We start from the raw sequence: 18,656 nt of genomic DNA, 5'->3' as shown, positions 1-18,656 counted from the left end.
CATGATCTCAGGGGTCCTGGGACTGAGCCCCACATCCGACTCCCTGCTCAGCAGGAAGCCTGCTTCTCCCTCTCCCTCTGCCCATCCCCTGCTCATGTTCTCTTTCAATAAAATGAAATCTTTAAAAATACATACATACGTACATACATATATACAGAAATAATGAGATACCAGTCAGGATAGCTACTATCAAGGAGACAACAGATGAGTGTTGGCAAGGATGTGGGGAAAAGGGAACCCTTGTGCACTGTTTGTTGGTAGGTATGTAAATTGGTGCAGCCACTATGGGAAACAGTATGAAGGGTCCACAAAAAATTAAAAATAGAAATATCATACAATCTAGCCATTCCACTACTGGGTATTTAAACAAAGAAAACAAAAACACTAATTCAAAAACATATGCATCCCTATGTTTATTGCAGCATTTACAATAACCAAGATACAGATGTAACCTGTACAGATACAGATCCATCCACAGATGAACAGATCAAGATGTGGTATAGACATACAAATACACAATGGAGTATTTACTCAGCCATAAAAAAGAATGAAATCTTGCCATTCACAACAGGAATACATATGTTCATGACAACAATATCCTAGAGAGTATTATGCGAGATGAAATATGTCAGACAAAGAACAAATACCGTATGATTTCACTTATATGCAGAATCTAAAAAGCAAATGAATAAACAAACAAAAACAGGATCAGACTTCTAAATTTAGAGAACTGGCGGTTACCAGAGTGGGGAGGCACCATGCAGATAAACGTAACAGGTGAAGGGGATTAAGAGGTACAGACTTCCAGTTAAAAACAGGTCACATGGAGTGGGGTGGCACCTGGGTGGCTCAGTCAGTTAGGCGGCTGACTCTTGATTTCGGCTCAGGTCATGATCTCAGGCTCCTGGGATCGAGCCCCATGTCAGGCTCCGCACTCAGCAGGGAGTCTGCTTAAAGATTCTCTCCCCCTCTGCCCATCCCCACCCTAAAATAAATAAATAAATCTTTAAAAAAAGAGGTCATGGGGATGAAAACTACAGTGCAAGGGAAATAGTCAACACTACTGTAGTAACGTTGTATGTTAACAGATGGGATTACACTTAGTGTGGTGAGCATTGTACAATGCAGAGAATTGTCAAACCACAATATTGTACACCTGAAACTAATATAATATTAGTCAACTATAGGGCAACAAAAAATAAATGAAAAAGTTTGAGCACATAAGTTTAAAAACTAGCACAGTTCTAATAAATGAGAAAACACAATGCAAAACAAATGCCATGGTTTTCACTTTTTGTTCTGAATTTACACTTTTTAAACAGCGGTAATGAACATTCAAGAAGAGATCTTTATTACTGTTTAGTTTGACTGCAGGCAGATCAAAGGAGTTAGAATGGTATGTATTAGGTAGCTGCAAAGTAGATGCTATGCCCTTTACAGATCAAAGGATAACATCAAAGATCAGTCTCCTCTGGAACATTCCTGGAGGGTTTCTCAGAAAACAAAACACCAGCAAATACTGAAAAATACCAAGTGAGTGAGCACCCACCAATAACAATAAATCTCCAAAAATAAACTAATAATTCACATAGACTCCACTGAGATTCTAGATGCATACTGAGATGGTATATCCAAACACTGAAATTCTGAGCCCTGTCCAAAGAGAAAAAAATTGGGGGAGGGGAGGCAGTGGAAGGAGGAGAGTCTACACATTTTTGTCTTGTAAGCATTCAGCTTGTTCCGGGTCCATACTCCTTCTGCCCAATAATTACAGATGCTCTAAATGAAATCAACATCCTGACCATGGCCCTTTTGGGAATGGAAGACTGTCATGAAGGCCTGTCGAGATTCAGTCCACACTGTTATCTCTCCAACAGGTTCGCCAGCTAAAATTCAGGATGCCCAGTTAAATCTGAATTCAACGGCCAATCATTTTTTAGTGTAAGTATGTCCCATATGTGTCTCATACTAAAAAATGATTGGCTGTTGATCTAAAAATCCAAATTTCACTATGCATTCGGTATTTTTAGTTCTTGAATCTGGCAATATTACTGAAAGGCAAGGGTCCTCCACAGATCCAAAACTCCCCATAGTAAGCATTTTTCTTGTTAGGGCTTTAGATGCTACATCCTGGGAAGAGCTGGGTCTCTCGGGAGATTGCAATAAATCTTGTTGATCTTCATACCCTATTTTGCCGCAGACAAAATTAGACATGTTTAGAGCCTTAGGCAGACTTGCATAACTTCCATTTCACTCGATGTACAGTGCTTTACGTGAGAACTGACCTGGTAAACTAATTTTCCCAACGGAAAAACAGCCCAGTTTTTTTGTAGACTGACCCCGAGTGACACAATTTTTATTTTGACCTGATTTATGGAGTCTTCCAAGAATGAAATGCCTCTCTTCATCTTTTGCAGAAATGTGCCCGTCCTGCCTGCAAACTATCTGTACATAAAAAAAAATTCTTTTAACACTTTACACCATACCAGGGGAATAATTTATACTAATCCATAAATGCTAATTCCAGAACCTCAAAATACTTTACACCAATCTTATGACACACACGGGATGAGCAAATCAAGATTCAATTTTTTTAAGTTATCCAGTATTGTGCACAAAGTCTAGAACAGTGTGTTTCCTCTGATGTCAAGTATGCCATTCACTGGTGCCAAAGAAAAGTCCCTTTTTTTTTTTTTTTTTAAGATTTTTATTTATTTATTTGACAGAGAGCGACACAGTGAGAAAGGGAACACAAGCAGGGGGAGTGGGAGAGGAGAAGCAAGCTTCCCGTGGAGCAGGGAGCCCAATGCGGGGCTCTATCCCAGGACCCCGGGATCATGACCTGAAACGAAGGCAGACGCTTAATGACTGAGCCACCCAGGCGCCCCTCTTTTTTTTTAAGTTAGTTATTTTAAGTAGGCTCCACACTCAGCATGGAGCCCAACACAGGGCTTTAATTCACAACCCTGAGATCAAGACCTGAGCAGAGATCAACAATTGGACGCTTAATCGACTGGGCCACCCAGACACCCCTTTAAAGACTTTAAAGTACTCTCTACACTCAATGTGGGGCTCAAACTTACAACCCCAAGATCAAGAGTCACATACTCTACTGACTGAGCCAGCCAGGTATCCCAAAAAGTCACATTTTAAGATTTCTTTAAAAAAAAAAGGGGGGGGGAGTCGCCTGGGTGGCTCAGTCAGTTAAGCCTCTGCCTTCAGCTCAGGTCATGATCTCAGGGTCTTGGGATCGAGAACCACATTGGGCTTTCTCCCTCTCCCTCTGCCACGTCCCCCCACCCTGCCCTGCTTGTGTGTGCGTGTTCTCGCTCTCTCAAATAAATAAAATAAAATCTTAAGGAAAAAAAAAGAGGGGCGTCTGGGTGGCTCAGTCGGTTAAGCGTCTGCTTTCCATTCAGGTCATGACCTGGGATCAAGCCCTACATCTCTGCTTTTCCTTCTCCCTCTGTGCTCTAATAAATAAAATCTTAAAAAAAAAAGTTTCTTGTTCACCAGAAAAATAAGATAACTGCTTAGAAAGAGAACATTTTAAATAAAACCTGAGCAGTGGAATAGTGGCCCACACAGTTCTGTTTAGAGTATACTCTCTAGTTTAGGTTGAAAGAAAAAAACCTGGAAATCACTCTGCTATCTAGGGGCAAGGTGGAAAGAACTTCAAGGTTAATCACCTTAATTAAACCTCTCTACTCCCCCCAAAAAAAACAACAGATGGAGAACAGAAGCACCTGGGAGCATGCTGATGAGTGGTTCATAGCCATAAATTCTGAGATAAACCCGTAAATTGTGTCAAAATATTAATTATGGGTAATAGCTCAGGAGATTGCCATACTTACCTCAGGTCATATAAGAGATCAGATTACAACTAAAGAGTGACATGAAATGACCACCACCCAAGTAGCTGGTGTGACACTGTCAGAAGAGGATTAGGGAGTGGACCAGATCACCTCCTAAGGCCACCTCCAAACATGGGTTTTGACAGGGAAGAAGTGTGTATGATATATTAGGAAGAGATCTCAATGAACTTAGTAACAAATACATGTAATTTGTAATCTGTTTTGTCTAATGCAGAGATTCCAAGATACTGATATAATCTCTATTAGTCATGTTCTCATTATATCAACATAAGCATTAACAACTATAAAGCTGAATCCTTTAGTCTAGACCAGTGGTTCTCCACCACATCAGACCCAATGCTCCCTTCTTTACTGCTTCATAAATGTACTGAAATGGAATTCATACTTAACATTACCTACTCATATAGGACTTACAATCAACAAAAGGCTCATTTCAGTGAAATGAAAGAACAGCAGTTTGTAACAGGAAAACACGTATTTCAGTCTGTAAGTACTCAGGCATGACCACACTAGAAGATGTGATGAAATAAGGAAATGCTATTCCAAGGGCAAGAATCCAAACACTGAGTCCCTGTCCCTGAACCGAGGCCTCCCATCAGCACTTCAGGGCAAATCCTGAAGATCTGTCAGGACCAAGACAACTCTTGATTTTTACACTAAGAACAACAAGACTGAAAACATCACTCCATCTAGAGCCCATTAAGGTCCATGCAATCATCAATGATGTGGGCGAGCTTTTAAAGAGGGAACTGTGCTGGGCAGCCTCTTCAGGAAAAGTTCCTTCACTGGAAGGTTTATGAGGTCATGGTTCAGGGAAGTGAGGGATCAAGAGCCAGGATAAGAACTTTCTATTTCCACATCTCCCTAAACCTGTCTTCTACGGACTCTCGCCACACTCTGAGCTGGTCTCATTCCATGTCTGCCATCTATCTGCTTCTACAAACATGTTGATTCTTCTCCTATCCTGATTCTCTAAAATTACAGAATGGTAGGCTGGGGAATGTATTTTGCTATTACCTAATTTTGATCCCCATTTTAGAGGTTAGTAAATTTAGTCTTGTGAGGGGTCGTGAGGATTGTTAAGAGCAGAGTTAGAGGCCTCTTGACTTCCAGGCCAGGACTGCGTTCACTGTGCCACACTTAAGGAAAAATAAGCTTGGTATTGAAAGATCTTTTTGAGGGGCACCTGGGTTGCTCAGTCAGTTAAGCCTCTGCCTTGGGCTCAGGTCGTAATTCCAGGGTCTTGGGATTGAGTCCTGCATCGGGCTCCCTGCTCAGTGGGGAGTCTGCTTCTCCTTCTCCCTCTGCCCTCCCCCTGGCTTGTGCTCTCTTGCTCTCTCTCTCTCTCTCTCTCTCAAATAAATAAACCAAATCTTTCTGAGAAACTGAAATCTACTAAGGAAAACAAACAACAAAAATTTAAAAGATTCTGTCTGAAAGCATCCCACCATCTTTTTCCAAAGCTCCATGAAGTTTCTCTGAAATCAAGCAGTTAAAAATATTAGTAGACATGCAATATAAAGTGTAACTCTTTCCATGATAAGAGCTTTTTTTAATGGTGGCCTAGCATTCCACTATTTGGATGTTCTGTATTTTGTTTAATCAACTGCTTCTTATTGGATATCTAAGCTATTTCTTTTTATTATTCACTTAGTGGATTGTAAATTGTTAATGAATCAATGAGAAATGTTTATATTTATCCAATTAAAAAAAAGCGGTCAAAAAAAAAAAACACAAAGAAGGAAAAAGCAAGCAACATTACTTGTGAAGAGCCAGAGTTTTAAAAACTAAGGAAAAAAACTGCAAATTGTTTTTTTTTAGAATACATCGAATTCTACATTATAACTATGCCCAATGCCAAACATTTCTTCTTCTCCATCCCCCTTTATTCAACTATTGAATATTACCCCAAATAACCATGCAAATTCATAATGAAAAATTACCTGCATTTAAAATACACAGTGCCCTCGTGGCTTCCATCATGCTTTCCTCTCTCAGGATTGTCCCATTCTACTCCTAACCAGAGTCCTGCAGAATAAGAAAAACCAAATGAGGAATAAGTGAGGACAGAGATAATTAATGCTCCTTTTTGCTGCAAGCAAATACAGTTGGCAATGGAAACCCTGTCACACAGACACCGTGGCGGGGGGGGGGGGCAAAAAATAGCTTTTGAAAAAGAGCAAGTTAACCCTGGACTCGGGACTGCAATCAGCAAATATGATAGCATGTTTGGTTCAAAAGCCAACAAAAACTACAACTGCAGGAAACAATAGCTAAAATTTACTGACCACTTACTGAATGCCAGAAAGTTTCTTTGCAATATCTCATATTAGCCTCACAACAGACATTTCATCTACGTAAAGTAGATAGTGTTACCTTCTTTTTTACCAATTCCTGGACTAAAATGCAAATTTTTGGAGTCCTAGTCTACTAACCTGCTTTTCATAAAATAAAAATCTATATATAAACAGTATCTTTTATTAACCATAGGTAAAATAACTTGCTCAAAGTCACACAACTTCAAACCCAGGTCATTCTCATTCCAGAAGGCAAGGCTTACCCACCACACTTTGCTGTCTATGACTCATACCTTATATTTCTATACCACCTCAGTTTCCAGAGCATTTTCTTTACCTTTCCTCCTCCCACTCTATATTCAGCACCGTGCTAGGTGCAAAAGAAAGCCAGAGAGGTTCACTTCTGCATCAACCCTCCTGGTGAAAACTAGAAAAGCTAGATAAACTATTTTTGAAAATCACTTCACATCAATTATGATGGCAAAAGTCAAAAAACAAAAGAAAACAAAATAACAAGTGCTGGTGAGGATGTGGAAAAATTAGAACCCTTGTGCACTACTGATGAGAACATAAAATGCTGCAGCCACTATGGAAAACAGTAGGATAATTCCTCAAAAAGCTAAACACAGAATTTCCAAATGATCTAGCTATTCCACTTCTGGGCATATACCTAAAAGAACTGAAGGCAGGGACTGAGACACCTGCATATTTATGTTTATAGCAGCATTATACACAACAGCCAAAAGGTGGAAGCAACCCAAGTGTCCATTAATGATGCATGGACAAACAAAATGTGGTGTATCCAGCCTTTAAAAGGAATGAAATTCTGAGACATGCTACAGCATGGTTGAACTCTGAAGATATTATGCTAAAATGTCATAAGCCAAACACAAAAAAAGACAAGATAGGATTCCACATATATGAGACACTCTCTAGAGCAAATTCATAGAGACAGAAAGTAAAATGGGGGTCGTCAGGGGCTGAGGGGAGAAGAGAATGGGGAGTTATTATTTAACGGGTACAGAGTTTCAGTTTCATAAAATGGAGAGCTCCAGATACACGGTGGTGAAGGCTGCACAACAATGTTAATCTGCTTAATACTACTGAACTCTACACTGAAAAATGGTTAAAATGGTCAATTAAGTTATGTATATTTACTACAATTTTAAAAATATGTGTACATCCCAGAGAGCTACTAAGGCAGTGAGGAATTACAAGGCCAACATGTGGGAGAAGAGGGAAACCGAAAGAGTTGAATAAGCATTTAGAGCAATCTTTTCTCCTGAGGCACCTGATAATTCTAATATAAGAAGCTAAAAAGCTGAACAGAGCTTTGGACAGATGTCAGGGGCTAAGAAATCAATACTGAAGGGCGCCTGGGTGGCTCAGTCGTTAAGAGTCTGCCTTCGGCTCAGATCATGATCCCAGGGTCCTGGGATCAAGCTCCGCATCAGGCTCCCTGCTCCGCGGGAAGCCCGCTTCTCCCTCTCCCACTCCCCCTGCTTGTTCTCCTGCTCTCGCTATCTCTCTGTGTCAAATAAATAAATAAAATCTTAAAAAAAAAAAAAAAGAAATCAATACTGAAAATCACAGCCCCCCAAGGAAGGTGAAAGATGCTGAGAAACTCTAGGATTTGTACTGGGCTCAAAATGTCTTCATTCTAAGAGTAAGGAGGAACCACTGCTAAATAAACTAACCATTGTAGGGATTAAAGGCCAACTTCAAGTAATCTCATTCTCAGATAAATTTAAAGTGATCTAGGATTGCTACTGACCCTAGCTATCCGCCAGAGTAAATTTCAGTCCTCTCTGGAGGAAGAGAAAACTATTAAAAAGCTCAAATTATAATTTTTCGTCATCATATCTGGCACTCTAACAAATATATCCAAGCATAGATAAAGACAAAGACTCCATGACTGAGAACCAAGGAAAACAACAGCCAACATAAACGGATTCATCAGGCATCTGCACAATGGAGTTTTAACTTTAATATTTTCAGGAAAATAAAAGATGAGCTTGAAATTTCAGCAGAAAATATTAAAATTGTATTTTTTCAAACCCTAAATAAAAACTGGAACTGAAAAATACAATTCAAAGGGATACATCCAAAGGGATACATGTATCCTTATTGTTTATAGCAGCATTATTTACAATAGCCAAGATATGGAAGCAGCCCAAGTGTCCACACATGAATGGATAAAGAAGATGTGGTGTATATATACAATGGAACATTACTCAGCCATAAAAAGGAATGAAATCTTGCCATTTGCAATGGCATGGATGAAGCCAGAGAATATAATGCTAAGCAAAGTAAGTCAGAGAAAGACAAATACCACATTTCACTCATATGTGGAATTTAAGAAACAAAATAAGCAAAGGGGGGAAAAAGGAGACACAAATCAAGAAACAGACTCTTAATTATAGACAACAAGCTGATGGTTACGAGAGGAGAGGTGGGTGGGGGGGTGGGTGAAATAGCTGATGGGGATTAAGGAGTGCACTTGTCATGATGAGCACTGGGTGATGTACGGAAGTGCTGAATCACTATACTGTACACCGGAGACTAATACAACACTGTATGTTAACTAACAGAAATTAAAATAAAAACCTAAAAAAGAAAAAAAAAAAAAAAGACAACCCAACTGAAAAATGGACAAAGGACTTGGACAGATATTTCTCCAAAGATATACAAATGGCCAATAAACACACAAAAAGAGGATCCTTAATAATTACAGAAATCTAAACTGAAACCGCAATGAGATACCACTTCACACGTAATAGCATGACTATAACCAAAACAATGGAAAGTAACAAGTGCTAGTAAGGATATGGAAAAACTGGAACCCTCATACACTGCTGGTGGAAACATAAAATGGTGTTGCCACTTTGGAAAACATTTTGGTGGTTCCTGAAAAAGCTAAATGTAGAATTACCATACAACTCATCAATTCTACTTACAGGCATATAACCACAGGCATTAAAGAAGACTCAGACATTTGTATGCCAATGTTCATTGCAGCATTACCCACAATAGCCAATAGGTAGAAATAACCCAAATACCCATCAACAGATGGACAGATAAAAAACGTGATATACATACAATGGAATATTCAGCCACAAAAAGGAATGAAGTTCTCACCCATGCTACATGGGTGAACCTTGAAGACATTTTGTTTAAAATATGCCATCCTGAAAAGACAAATGCTATATGGTTCTATTTATATGCGATACCTAGACTAGTCACTATTTACCTATACACTTAAAAATGGTTAAGATGGAAAAAAACAAAAGGTTAAAATGGTAAATTTTATGTTACGTATATTTTACAATTAAATATGTTAACATTTTAAAAATAGTTAGGGGGGGGAAGAAGAGATAATAGGTGGGGCACAGAGAATTTCTAAGGCAGTGAACCTACTCTGTATGATACATGTCATTATAAATTTTCCCAAACCGACAGAATATACAACGCCGAGAGTGAACTTAGATAGACTTTGAGTGACAATGATGTATCGATACAGGTTTGTGAATTGCAACAAATATACACTCTGGTGGGGAACCCTGGTAAAGGGGGAAGCTATGCATGTGTGGGGGCAGGAGGAAATCTACCTGCTCTTCAATTTTGCTATGAACTTAAAACTACTCTAAAAAATAAAGCCTATTCAGGGCGCCTGGGTGGCTCAGATGGTTAAGCGTCTGCCTTCCGCTCAGGTCATGATCCCAGGCTCCTGGGATCGAGTCCCGCATCGGGCTCCCTGCTCAGTGGGGAAGCCTGCTTCTCCCTCTGCTTCTCTCTCTCTCTCTCGAATAAATAAATAAAATCTTTAAAAAAATAAATAAATAAAGCCTATTCAAAAAAGGTTAAAATGGTAAATTTTGTCATATTTTACAATTTAAAAGATTTTAATAAAAAATGGTCAAAATGGCAAATTTTATGTTTTATATGCACGTAACCACAATTTCAAAAATTTAAAAAACAATTTCAGCAAAGAAAAATTATAGGGGTGATCTTCAAGGATAAAGAAAATTATCCCAGGTGAAAACCTGAGGATACAGAGGGGAAGAAAAGGCAAGAAAAGGGTAAATATATGGCTACATCTAAATTAATAAAACTGATATAAACTATTATCAGTTCTTGGTACTTTATACACACAGATTAAAATATCCAACATATGAGTTAGGAAGTGGGTAAGCAGAATTAGTATTCAGGTATTCTAAGGTCTTTGCATGAGTCCAGGAAGAAGTAAAATTACTAATTAGACTTTGTAGGTCAGAGATGCAGGTTTTGACCTCCATGATAATTACTTAATAAAAGGTGTATGATTAAGAGAGAGGAAAAATAAAGTTTAAAAAATAATCCAATAAAAGGGGGGGAAAGGTGGGGAAAAAAAGAAGAAAAAAGCAGAGGCAAGACAAATAGAAAACAAATAGTAAGATGGTAGCTATAAACCCAAATTATCAATAAATAAGTGAAAAAAGAAAGGACTAAATGTTCTGATTGAGTCAGCAGAAACCGTCACTGGGATTTGTATAGGGATCAAACAGAATTTCAGATTGCTTTGGGTGGTACTGACATTTTAATAATAGTAACTCAATCCACGAACACGGATGTCTTTCCATTTATTTGTGTTTCATTTCCTTCAGCAATGTTTTACAGGTTTCATTGTATAGGTCTTTCACTTCCCTGGTTAATTCCTAAATATTTTATTCTTTTTGATGTGATACATGTATACAATGGAGTATTACTCTGCCTTTACAAGGAAGGAAGTTTTGACATGCAGCAGCATGGGTGAACTTTGAGGACATTATGCTCATTGAGATACACCAGTAGTAAAAGATAAATTCCATAGGGGCGCCTGGGTGGCTCAGTTGGTTAAGCGTCCCACACTTGATTTCGGCTCAGGTCATGATCTCAGGGTGGTGAGATCGAGCCCCGCATTGGTCTACACGCTCAGCGCAGAGTCTGCTTGAGATTCTTTTCCTCTCCTTCCGCCTCTGCTCCTCCTCCCTGCTCACATGCACATACTCTAAGTTAAAAAATAAAATCTTAAAAAAAAAAAAGACAAATACCATAGTCAAATTCCCAAGAGACAGAAAGTAGACTGGTGGTCGCTAGGGACCGGTGAGAGAGGAGCATGAGAAAGTACTGTTTAACGAGTATGAAATTTTCAGTTTGAGAAAATAAAAAAATGTTCTGGAGGTGGATGGGTGATGGCTACACAACATATGAATGTACCCAACGCCACGGAACTACACACTTAAACAATGTAAAAAATGTAATGTTTATATTCTGTGCATTTTACAATAAAAATATAAAAGATTGAAATCACAGAGTAGCTTCTCTGTACACAGTGGAATTCAGCTGAAAGTCAATAATGAAAGGTTTATTAGAAAATGCTATGTGTAGAAACTAAGCCATATCATTCTAAATTACCTTGCATCAAAAAAGAAAGCACAGGGGCGCATGGGTGGCACAGCTGGTTGAGTATCCTATCTTGATTTCCACTCAGGTCATGATCTCAGGGTCCCAGGATCAAGCCCCACATCAGGCTCCTACACCCAGAAGGGAGTCTGCTAGAGATTCTCTCTCCCTTTCCCTCTGCCCCTCCACACCCCCACACGCATGTGGGCTCTCTCTCAAATAAATACATAAATCTTAAAAAAAAAAAAAAAGCACAGGTGTGCCTGGGGGCTCAGATGGTTAAACATCTGCCTTTGACTCAGGTCATGGTCTCGGGGTCTTGGGATAGAGCCCCACGTCGGGTTCCCAGCTCAGCGGGGAGTCTGCTTCTGCTTCTCCCTCTGCCTGTCCCCCTGCTTGTGCTTTCTCTTAAAAAAAAAACTTTAAAAAAAATAGAATAAAAATTTCAGTTTTAACTTTTAAAAAAAGCACAATGTAAATTAGAAAATATTTTGAGGGGTGCTTGGGTGGCTCAGTCAGTAAACGTCTGCCTTCGGCTCAGGTCATGGTCCCAGGGTCCTGGGATCGAGCCCCGCATCAGGCTCCCTGCTCGGCGGGGGAGTCGGCTTCTCCCTCTCCCACTCCTCCTGCTCGTGTTCCCTCTCTGTGTCTCTCTCTCTCTGTCAAATAAATAAAATCTTTAAAAAAAAGAAAAGAAAGAAAAAAGAAATACCACTAACTTTCAGGAGCAAGAATTCTCTCTCAGGAAGAAACCCGCATCTGTCCAAAGCCTCAAACAAGTACACACTTGAGTAACAAATATTTTGCATCTATAAATATAGAAGAGATGACCAGGGGCCTAAAACACTTGAAGTTACAAATTACTAAACGCCTATTACTCCTATAATAAAACCTGCTACCAATTTGAAGCAGGGCTACATCCCAGTAATAAATAAGCTATAAAAAGCATCCTGAAATAATTACATGCATTACCTATTTCAATGACGCTATTTACAATTTTTTCATCTGAATACTATCATGCATCTGTCAAAGACAACTCTGGTTTTAACATAATGTTTAAATGTTCTAGACAACAAGCCATAACTTTAGCCATTTCTTCCATCAACTGCCAGAATATGAAAACATATCCTTCATCACCACATTTAAACACACATATGCCTTTCTATTTGCTCTGGTAGGAGAACAAAAGCATGATTCACTTGAGAATTTCTCAAAGACGAGCACTGTTGGGGCATCTGGGTGGCTCAGTCGGTTAAGTGGCTGCCTTCGGCTGAGGTCATGGTCCCAGGGTCCTGGGATTGAGCCCCATGTCAGGCTCCCTGCTCAGCGGGGAAACTGCTTCTCCCTCTCCCACTCCCCCTGCTTGTGTTCCCTCTCTAGCTATCTGTCAAATAAATAAATAAGTAAAATCTAAAAAAAAAAAAACAGCATTGTTATACATACTTCATGTAGAGATTTGCTACCAAATAATTTGTGGTGATTCTGATTCTCAAAGTAGTATTAGTTCAATAAAAGCTGTGAAAGGGGCACCTGGGTGGCTCAGTTGGTTAAGTGACTGCCTTCGGCTCAGGTCATGATCCTGGAGTCCCGGGATCGAGTCCCACATCGGGCTTCCTGCTCAGCGGGGAGTCTGCTTCTCCCTCTGACCCTCTTCCCTCTCGTGATTTCTATCTCTCATTCTCTCTCTCTCTCTCTCAAATAAATAAATAAAATCTTTAAAAAAAAAAAAGCTGTGAAAATAAAAAACCATTAAAAACCTTGGAATAAGGGGCACCTGGGTGGCTCAGTCGTTAAGCGTCTGCCTTCGGCTCAGGTCATGATCCCAGGGTCCTGGGATCGAGCCCCACATCGGGCTCCCTGCTCCGCGGGAAGCCTGCTTCTCCCTCTCCCACTCCCCCTGCTTGTGTTCCCTCTCTCGCTGTGTCTCTGTCAAATAAATAAATAAAATCTTTAAAAAAAAACACACACACACACAAAAACAATGTTCATCAAGAGCTGCTACCATCACAAAAAGAGATACAACCAGACATTATGCACCTCCTGACTGAAGGAAGTATTACCTAGAGTATTTGTAAGAAAAGAGCTTTCAAACCTGAATCTGATAAACCCTATATTTAATTACCAATTTGCAGGAAATGTAGAGACAGAAATACATGTTAATGACATCATGTGGATGTAATCAGAAGAAGAATCCAGAACATGGGAAATTTTAGAAGAGAAACACAATTTTTTCAACAAATTACAAGGAAGAAAAAAACGAATGTGGAAGATCAATCTAGGAAATTCTATATCCGACCAATAGGAGCGCCAGACAGAGAAAGCAGGTAAAATGGAAGGGTAAAAATTATCAAAGATAATCTTAGAAGAAAACATCTCATAACCGAAAAGGTACATGTGACCTCAATTAAATAGGCTTAACCAAGAGAACACCTACAACCAATCAGTGAAAAAACACCCGCAGATGGACAATTCTGCTTTTCATCTTATAAGCCCTTAGGCACTATATTTTATCATGCTCATTCTAAGACACTTAAAAAAAAAAAAGGGAAACACAGCAGCAAGGCTTTAAGAATGGCCCAGAAAGGGCGCCTGGGTGGCTCAGTTGGTTGAGCGACTGCCTTCGGCTCAGGTCATGATCCTGGAGTCCCGGGATCGAGTCCCACATCGGGCTCCCTGCTCAGCGGGGAGTCTGCTTCTCCCTCTGACCCTCTCCCCTCTCATGCTCTCTCTCTATCTCATTCTCTCTCTCAAATAAATGAATAAATAAATAATCTTAAAAAAAAAAAAAAGAATGGCCCAGAAGATTAATTAGCACTATTACTAAATGAAACTATAAGAAAATCTTGTTATGTAGTATATTAAAAACAACATCATCCCAGACCTAAAAAAAAAAATCTGCTTCTTTCAACATGGAAAATTATAATAATCCTCTAAAACACAAGAAAAAAATGAATCTAATAGTATTCTTGGAATGAGCCTCAGAGATGTGCATGGTAAAGTCAGACTCTGGAGAGGTCCAGGTTAGAAGCTGGAATCTGAGAGACTGGAAATTGGTAAGAAGATGTGAGGAATGGAGAAAAATACTAAAATGATCAAAAGGAGACTTCTTTCTGATTTTGCTAAGTCAACTGTTCCCTGATAAATTGGGATTGCCCATATCTCTGTTTCAACAGGTGCCAATGCATTTCAATTGCTATTTCAGATCAATAAACTGAATGTAGAATACAAAATACCTCCATAAGAACTTAGAAGAAATATGTTTCAACTATTTTATTTTAAATTAACATTGTTACTACAGAATAAATGGAACCTAAAATACTATAGGGCCATTTAGTCACTCTATATAGGTAAACAATACCAGATTTCAGTTACCATAAAACATTACAAACAATAACTAAGGACAAAGAACCATGAAGACAATCACCAGAGAGGAACTAAAAGTACAATGTATATATCGACTGATCTACAGCAACTCCAAGTATATGGATATGAGAATATCCAGTAATGAATATATAATTTTTAAGCATACAGATGTATATTAATAAAAGGTTTACTGATAGTATTTCATTAATTAAATCAGTTAATCATTTTAAGTCCCATGATACGAATTTAGAAAAAATGCTTCCTCACTCCCACATTCATGACATAATTTTAATCAGACTCTTCAAACAGTTATAACGTTAGTGTCCATCATCACTAGGGACACTTTTAGAATACCTCACACAATTACCTAGGATATATGTTTTCTTTTCTTTTTTTAAGATTTTATTTATTTATTTGAGAGAGAGAATGAGAGACAGAGAGCACGAGAGAGAAGAGGGTCAGAGGAAGAAGCAGACTCCCCGCTGAGCGGAGAGCCTGATGCGGGACTCGATCCCCGGACTCCAGGATCATGACCTGAGCCGAAGGCAGTTGCTTAACCAACTGAGCCACCCAGGCGCCCCAGGATATATGTTTTCTATTACTGCTATACAACTACACAAATTTATTTTTTAAAGATTTGAGAGAGAGCTAGCAGAGCGAGCGAGAGGGAACATAAGTGCAGGGGGGAGGGACAGAGGGAGAGGGAGAAGCTAGCTTCCTGCTGAGCAGGGACACCCCTCCCCCAACCCTGCAATCGGGGCTGGATCCCAGGACCCTGGGATCATGACCTGAGCCGAAGGCAGACACTTAACCAACTAAGCCACCCAGGTGCCCCCACAAATTTATTATCTTACAGTTTTGGAGGTCAGAAGCCTGAGGACAGTCTCACTGGACTAAAATCAAGGCGTTGCAGGGGCACCTGGGTGGCTCAGTCAGTTTAAGTGTCTACCTTCGGCTCAAGTCATGATCCTGGAGTCCCGGGATTGAGCTCCGCATCAGGCTCCTTGTTCAGCGGGGAGTCGGCTTCTCCCTGTGCCCTTCACCCCACTCTCATGCGTGCTTTCTAACAAATAGAATCTTTAAAAAATAAAATAAAATAAAGGTGTTGCAAAGCTGTGTTCCCTTCTGGAGACTACAGAGGAAAATTCATTGCCTTGCCTTCTCCAGCTTCCAGAGACCACACACACTCTTTGGCTTCACCACCCTCTTCCATCTTCAAAGGCCACAGTGGCCAGCCGAAACCTTCTCACATCACTGCACTCCAGCACTGCCCTCTTCTGCTTCTACTTCTAAGGATCCTTGGGATTACCCTCAGCCCACCTGGATAATATCCCTATCTTAAAGTCAGGTGATTAGCAACCTTAATTCCACCTGCAACCCTAATTCTCCTTTGCCATGTAACCGAACATAATGCTCCCAGGTCCTGGGGACATCTTTCTTGCAAGGGGAGGGGCATTATTCTGCCCATCATGGCATATCCTCTTTACTTAAAATAAACACTTTTTAAAATCTGCATATGGGGGCACCTGGGTGGCACAGTCGGTTAAGCATCCGACTCTTGGTTTCAGCTCAGGTCATGGTCTCAGGGTCATGGGATCAATCAAGTCCCATGTCAGGCTCTGTGCTCAGAGAAGTTTGCTTGAGACTTTACTTTCTCTCCCTCTCCCTCTGCCCCTCCCCACTGCACATATGCACGCTCGCTCGCACTCTCTCTCTAAAATAAATACATCTTTAAAAAAATAAAAATTAAAAAAACCTGCATATGATGCTATCTCAGGAAATTAAATTTCCAACCCAAGCCATTTGCAAAACATTAGAACTGCTCTATTTCTTAAGTAAATTTTTAAGATGTATATCTACAAAATAGCTAACACTATGCACCAGTAACTGGTCTAAGTGCTTTAAACACCTTCATTTATTTAGTTATCACAACAACTCTACAACACCCAGTGAAGCAGCTCCAGGAATAATTACTAAATCTGTGTTCAATGTCGCTGCATCTTTGTACCAATTCTACCTGTTGACTTCTAAAAGAAATTCAAAAGTAGCACCAGTTGAGATAAAGTAATACAGAATGCCTCCATACAATGAGATAATTAATAAATACATAGTAGCTCCTTCTTTGCAGAATTATAATTTTAGGGGGAAGAATTTGCCTGATCATACATACACGAAGGAAGTATCAAACTGACAGGCAATTTTTTTTTTTAAGATTTTATTTATTTGACAGAGAGAGACACAGCGAGAGAGGAAACACACGCAGGGGGAGTGGGAGAGGGAGAGGCAGGCTTCCCGCGGAGAAGGAGCCCGATGCGGGGCTCGATCCCAGGACCCCGGGATCATGACCTCAGCCGAAGGCAGATGCTTAACAACTGAGCCACCCAGATGCCCCACTCACAGGCAATTTAATAAATGAAAATAATATGTACCACTTCATAGTCACTAAATTACCATGAAATAGCTTCCATCTGTTTTATTGGATTTGTGACTGGATACTCCAATCTGCCTTTAGAAAGCGAGACTTATTCCCACCAGCTGCTGGGAATACTAGCTTCTGACAATTAGCCCTCAACTATGAGCGCACTTTCAAGAACTGTCTCAACTGAAGAAAGTGCCTGGCACACCCCCTTTTGCATACAAAAACCCAGTAATAGATCATCACAGGTATAAATGCCCAGCCCTTATCTCAACTAGGAAAATCTCTGAAGGGCCACCCTATCTTCAGAATTGCCCACAGGGTCAGGTGAAACATATGCTCAAACTACATCACAGCGGCACCTGGCTGGCTCAGTCAGTGGAACATGCAACTTTATTTTTTTAATTCAAGTTCGTTAACGTATAGTGTATTATGTTTCAGGTGTAGAATTTAGTGATTCATTAGTTGCGTATAACACACATTACATCAAGTTTCCTCCTTAATGCCCGTCACTCAATTACCCTATCCCCCCACCCACCTCCCCTCCAGCAACCCTCAGTTTGTTCCCTATAGTTAAGAGTCTTTTATGTTTTGCCTCCCTCTCTGTTATTTTATTCTTCCTTCCCTTCCCCTACGTTCATCTGTTTTATTTCTTAAATTCCACATGAATGAAATCATATGGTACTAATCTTTCTCTGACTTATTTGGTTTAGCATAATACACTCTAGTTCCAGCCACATCACTGCCAATGGCAAGATTTCATTCCTTTTGATGACTGAGTAATATTCCATTGTGTATGTGTGTATACACACATGCACATACATACACCACATCTTCTTTGTCTATTCCTGTGTTGATGGACATCTGGGCTCTTTCCATAGTTTGGCTATTGTGGACACTGCAGCTATAAACATTGGGGTGCATGTGCCCCTTTGAATCACTATGTTTGTATTCTCTGGATAAATACATAGTAGTGCAATTGCTAGGTCGTAAGGTAGTTCTATTTTTAACTTTTTGAGGAACCTCCATAAGAGCATGCAACTTTTTTTTTTTTTTAAGATTTTATTTCTTTGTCAAAGAGAGAGAGAGAGCCCAAGCAGGGGGGAGCGGCAGGCAGAAGGAGAAACAGGCTGCCTGCTGAGCAAGAAGCCCCATGCAGGACTCGATCCCAGGACCCTGGGATCCTGACCTGAGCTGAAGGCAGATGCTTAACTGACTGAGCCACCCAGGCATCCCAAGAACATGCAACTCTTGATCTCGGGGCTGTAAGTTCAAGCCCCATGT

The 18,656-nt window shown here is 40.0% G+C and overlaps 1 protein-coding gene across 2 annotated transcripts in view; it reads right to left on the bottom strand.

Moving 5' to 3' along the window:
• TBCE (tubulin folding cofactor E) overlaps nucleotides 1-18,656 on the bottom strand; it is a 70,310-nt gene that overhangs the window by 32,874 nt on the left and 18,780 nt on the right. For both annotated transcript variants that reach the window (XR_003609495.2, XM_028104472.2), the window contains exon 3: nucleotides 5,819-5,903. Coding sequence is in view for 1 of the 2 variants with exons in the window: in XM_028104472.2 (XP_027960273.2) it covers nucleotides 5,819-5,903 (85 nt within the window). In the remaining variant the exon portion in view is untranslated. The remainder of the gene's footprint in view (nucleotides 1-5,818; nucleotides 5,904-18,656) is intronic.

The sequence above is a fragment of the Eumetopias jubatus genome, unplaced genomic scaffold (genome assembly GCF_037043125.1).
Source record: "Eumetopias jubatus isolate StellerSeaLion01/CBP00866 unplaced genomic scaffold, mEumJub1_p1.0 scaffold_17, whole genome shotgun sequence".
Taxonomy (NCBI): Eukaryota; Metazoa; Chordata; class Mammalia; order Carnivora; family Otariidae; genus Eumetopias; species Eumetopias jubatus.
This window is presented reverse-complemented; position numbering and strand designations above follow the sequence as displayed.